The sequence below is a fragment of the Sciurus carolinensis genome, chromosome 11 (assembly GCF_902686445.1).
Source record: "Sciurus carolinensis chromosome 11, mSciCar1.2, whole genome shotgun sequence".
NCBI lineage: Eukaryota > Metazoa > Chordata > Mammalia > Rodentia > Sciuridae > Sciurus > Sciurus carolinensis.
This window is the reverse complement of record NC_062223.1, coordinates 124,054,868-124,059,924: the sequence shown is the minus strand read 5'-3', so window position 1 is coordinate 124,059,924 and position 5,057 is coordinate 124,054,868. Positions and strand designations below refer to the sequence as shown.

At 41.2% G+C, this 5,057-nt stretch overlaps 1 protein-coding gene across 1 annotated transcript; it reads left to right on the top strand.

The window, feature by feature from the left end:
• The first annotated feature begins 821 nt into the window (after positions 1-821).
• Positions 822-1,766, top strand: LOC124958654 (olfactory receptor 8B4). The gene has a single exon (XM_047516955.1). It carries the CDS (start codon positions 822-824, stop codon positions 1,764-1,766), a length of 945 nt encoding a protein of 314 aa, XP_047372911.1.
• The last annotated feature ends 3,291 nt before the right edge of the window (positions 1,767-5,057 follow it).

Below are 5,057 nucleotides of genomic sequence, written 5' to 3'. Positions count from 1 at the left end.
GGAAAATCCACAAACAGAAACCTTGGGTTCTTCCTTAAGCACCTTGGAGAATTTGGGTCTGTTTAAGCTCTGTTCACAGCACCAAGGGAATCAGAAGAGTTAGCCTGCAAGGCTGTCTGCTTTACGTTATAGCAGCACCATCTTATTCTTCTGACCAATGGAGAAAGAATTGCAAAAATCCAGCACTGAAAAGGTACGGGGGAAGAAAGGTAAAGATCTGAATCCTGTCTTTCCTGATGGTTTTCTTCTATCCCATATTCAAGGGCTCTGGGAAGCATTGCTCCCTTTCCTGCTCTCAATACTAACTCTGAGGTGAGGTGGAGCAAAGGAGCTTCAAGGAGGAAGGCAGGATGTGCAAAGCCAGTAGGGAACGCTCTGGCTTTTGGTGTGGCTTTCTCTCCAGGTGGGAACCCAGCGGGTGGTTGGGAGAGGAAGGCAGAGAATGGCCAGACATGAAGGGACATGAAAACTATCTCACAAAGCCTGAGACAGCAGGTCCAGGTTGTACCCTGGCTCTTGGGGTATCTTTCTGAGAGTCCTTGGCAGCCCACTGAGGTACGCAGCCTCCTCATCTCTTAAGCAGAGACAGAATCCTTGCTGCCCATGCCAACAGACTAGTTTGGATTCATGTCAAGCCTGGGGGACCTTAGATGCTGTCACGGTCACACTATCGACAACCTAGGAGAGGGAGGGGCATAGATGGGGGAAGAAAGTCAAAGAAGGGAGGGCATCCTTGCCCTGACCAATCTTCTCTGGCCTTCTTCCATTGTTCATGATGGTGCTTGTGTAACTTTGTGCTTTGTCCTCTGTTTCCACAGTCGATGTGCCGGAAGGGAATGACTCTGAGAAACAGCTCCTCAGTGACTGAGTTTATCCTTGTGGGATTATCAGAACAATCAGAGCTCCAGCTCCCTTTCTTCCTCCTGTTCTTAGGGATCTATATATTCACTGTGGTAGGAAACTTGGGCTTGATCACCTTAATTGGGCTGAATTCTAGTCTTCATACCCCAATGTATTTTTTCCTCTTCAACTTGTCCTTTATAGATCTCTGTTATTCCTGTGTGTTTACCCCCAAAATGCTGAATAATTTTGTGTCAGAAAATATTATCTCTTACACGGGGTGCATGACTCAACTATTTTTCTTCTGTTTCTTTGTCAGTTCTGAGTGCTACGTCTTGGTATCAATGGCCTATGATCGCTATGTAGCCATTTGCACTCCTCTGCTGTACACCATCACCATGTCCCATCGGGTCTGCTTTTTGCTAATGTTTGGTTCATATGTGATAGGGTTTGCTGGGGCCATGGCCCACACTGGAAGCATGCTGAGACTGACCTTTTGTGATTCCAATGTCATCCGCCATTACCTCTGTGAGGTTCTTCCTCTCCTGCAGCTCTCCTGCACCAGCACCCGCATCAACGAGCTTGTGTTCTTCATTGTTGTTGGAGTGGTCATCGTAGTGTCCAGTGTCAGCATCTTCATCTCTTATGCTTTGATTCTTTCCAACATTCTCCGGATTCCTTCTGCTGAGGGAAGATCCAAAGCCTTTAGCACATGTGGCTCCCACATAATTGCTGTTGCTCTGTTTTTTGGGTCAGGGGCGTTTACCTACTTAACCACCTCTTTTCCTGGATTGATGGAAGAAGGCAAGTTTGCTTCAGTCTTCTACACCAATGTGGTTCCCATGCTTAACCCTCTGATCTACAGTTTGAGGAATAAAGATGTTAAACTAGCCCTAGATAAAACCCTGAAGAGAGTACTCCGGTAATGAGTCTTTTGTATCATTGGCAATTAATTTTCAGCAAGCATCCTACTCAAGTAACATTTTATCTACAGGAGGAGGAATTTTAATGTTTTCCCTCAAATAAGATCTTCCCTCAACTTTTAAAGATAGGAAATATCTTGCTTGGTACGCTCCTTGAGGATTATGCCATTTTGTACTGCTCAAATTGTTTCACTGTATGAAACTTAGCATCTATCATTTACTGGACTCTGAATTAGACTCAAGAGATTAATAAACTGAGGCTCATGTCTTTCATTTTTTTCTTTTTGTAAATTAGATGAGTTTGTCTAAGTAAAGACATTTCTAGCTGGGAGATGGGTCATGTGGTAGCACACGGGAACTAGAGCATATTTTTGTTTTTTTTTTCAGTTATGTGAACAACTTTCTAACGACTACAGGTAGATTCCTTGGTGCCATAGGTAATATATTCTCCTAACTCTTAGAGAGCTTATTGACTGGGAAGATCATAAATTCTCCCTTTCATGCATATGCATGTACACATGGCCTGATGTTTTATGGATAAATCTTTTATTTCAAAGTTTGAAAATTCCAGAGTTTCAGGATGGTAGTTAGATGTAGGTGATCTTGTAATTGGGTTCTTGGGTCTCAGGCTAAAAGGAAGAACAAAGAACTTCCCATGAATTTGTGTGATTATGTGAAATGCTATCTCTGTGCTGTCCTGGAGACACTGTGTATGTCATGGAACCATTAGAGAAATTCTTTTATTCTTTAAAGTGAATTTAGACTTTATAATCTCTGAGAATGTGTGTATGTGTGTATTATAGATAACCATCAGAGAATCAGGAAGAAAGTAATCATATTATATTTCCACTCTCAGGGAGACTAGAAAAGGTCTGTATTTTGAGTGACAAGAACCACTCTGGACTTCTTCTAAAGTTTCTGCTATTCTATGTGAATAGTTCAGTTTTTGAGAAATACACCTACATAAACCAACCTGAGCATAGGGATGAAGGTGACATAGGGCCGGACCAGCCCACATGGAGAGGTGGAGGTTGTAGACTCACATTGTGGTCAGAAGAAGGGGCAGTCTCTGAGAAGAGTCTAGAATTTGTGGTGTTCTCAAGGAGAATATCTGTTAAAAATATTGACTCTTTTCTTTGGGATATGGGGAAAATCATATAAAGCACTGAGTCTATATCTTTTACTTTGCTTCGATTTTTCTGACTCTTCACAAAAGTGGGCATTTCTCAGGGTGTGTTAGTGTGAGAGGTAAGACAGTGAAGGGAGGTGAGGCCTTCTTCCCGTCTATCTCTATGACGCTGATGAGGAGCTGGAGACATCATACCAAAAAAAAAAAAAAAAAAAATAAGGCAGACCACATGTTCCAGATGAAGCCAGGGGTAAGACTTAAGACATCCTGAGGAGAGCTCAGAGAGGCACAGAGGAAGACCTGGGACTGACTGGCAAGGAGACATGAGACAAAATACAGTTTTTTTAAATTTATGCAAGAGTAGAGATTTTTGAAAAAAGAGGAAAATGCCAATACTTGGATTATTTCTAGATTATGATAATGATGGTACTAGATCTTTACTGAGCACATGTTGTGTATTCGTGCACACTTTGAGGTTCACTATGTGTTTTAACTCACTTTTCAGATTGCATTGCAATACCATTCTGAATCATTGCTAGCAGCCCTCTGGGTCTGACTGAATCCTACTCTCTACAGGACTGTCTGTGTCTGGGCCCATGGGGATCATGGGATATTAGGAAAGAGTCAAGAATGAGGAAGGACAAAAGTAAATCTACTTTGATATGGATAAAGAAAAATCAATTCCCATAGGTAAAAACGAGTAAGAACTAAAAATGTGCTGGGACATAAGACATTAGAAAATAAATGCATTTAAGTCCAAGAACAGCTTTCCCTATACTCATTCCACATTGGCATTGGGGAGAGTAGAGGTAAAAGCATGTTTGAGTTAAAGAGACATTGACTTGGATCTTGAAAACTAGTCTGTTTGTTACTGAGCAACTGAAATGACAGAAACTCACAGGAACTTTTTGGGGTACCTACACAGCTGGATGACAGCCATATATTGCTCCAAAAGAAAATGCAACGTCTTATGAATCAGGAAGGCTTCACCTTTCTCACATTGATAGGTCTTCTTGTGTGATATTTTGGTTTGGTGGTAAAAAAATGAAAACAAATGGGGTTTACTGCTTTCCAGTAACCAGGAGACATGATTTGAAACCAGTGTTAGATGTCCTTAGGTGAATCCTTCTGCCATAAAACCACACTTCTGTCATCTCAGGACATCTCATGACATTTTGATTTTCAGCAAGGCCAACATTTTTCTTCTGGGAAGCATCCTTAAAATTGGGACTCTGTATTTAGTCTTCATTCTACTTCTCTTCTTGTTCTTCATGAGGCATCCCTCCAACTTGAATGGCTTCAATAACCACATGTGACTGAACCACATGTGGCTTCAGTCACCACATTTGGTGACTTCCAAATCCACAATCCTGGTTCAAATCTATTGTTTTAATCTGCAATAAGTTATAAACTAGGAGCATTAAAGTATTATCAACATTAATATCCAGATAGAATTATGTAATGATTAGGAGTTGACATAGTTTTGGAGTGTAAGGTGGAATAAATTGTTCTCGATAGCTATATACTTCCCACATTATAAACAGGTGGGAGAGGAAAAGAGCTAAGTGATAGACATCAAGCATTGGGAGTGAGAGTTTAGGACCTTTGTGTGAATCTTGGGAAGGAAAGGAAGGTGCTGGCTATATGCTAAGGGGCAGCTGGGAAGAAGTCCGTATGGACTCAGTGCTTACCTTCAGCCCAGGTACATAGCACTCTCTCTCCCCTCCCATGTCCATAAGTAAAATGCATCATTTACTAAGTGCTTCAACTGTTGCTAACAAAATCTGACTGCTGTGATTTAGAGGGCTGAAGTGTTTCTAAACATAAAAACAATCTAGAAGTGTGCAGTCCAGGACTGATATGATAGTGGTGAGCCATCAAGGACTCAGTCTCTGTTTTTTCCTTCTTTCTTAGTAGTGACTTCATTCTCAGTGATGTGTAATAGTTTACAGATGACTGCTGGAGCTTTTATGGTTTTGTTCACATTTTAAGCAGCAGGAAGACACAGGAGAGAGGGAAAGGAAAAGGATGCTTTACCTGGTCAGTGAGTAGCTTCTATCGACAACTTACTTAACCACTTCTATTTGCAAGGGAGACTAGGAAACTTAGTATTTAACTTGAGAACATTATCATTCTGAAAATAGAACTTGCTCAATAAGAAGAGG

What these genes read in the sequence shown, in the direction of transcription:
- LOC124958654 (XM_047516955.1), top strand. Translation starts at nt 822, where the DNA reads ATGTGCCGGAAGGGAATGACTCTGAGAAACAGCTCCTCAGTGACTGAG.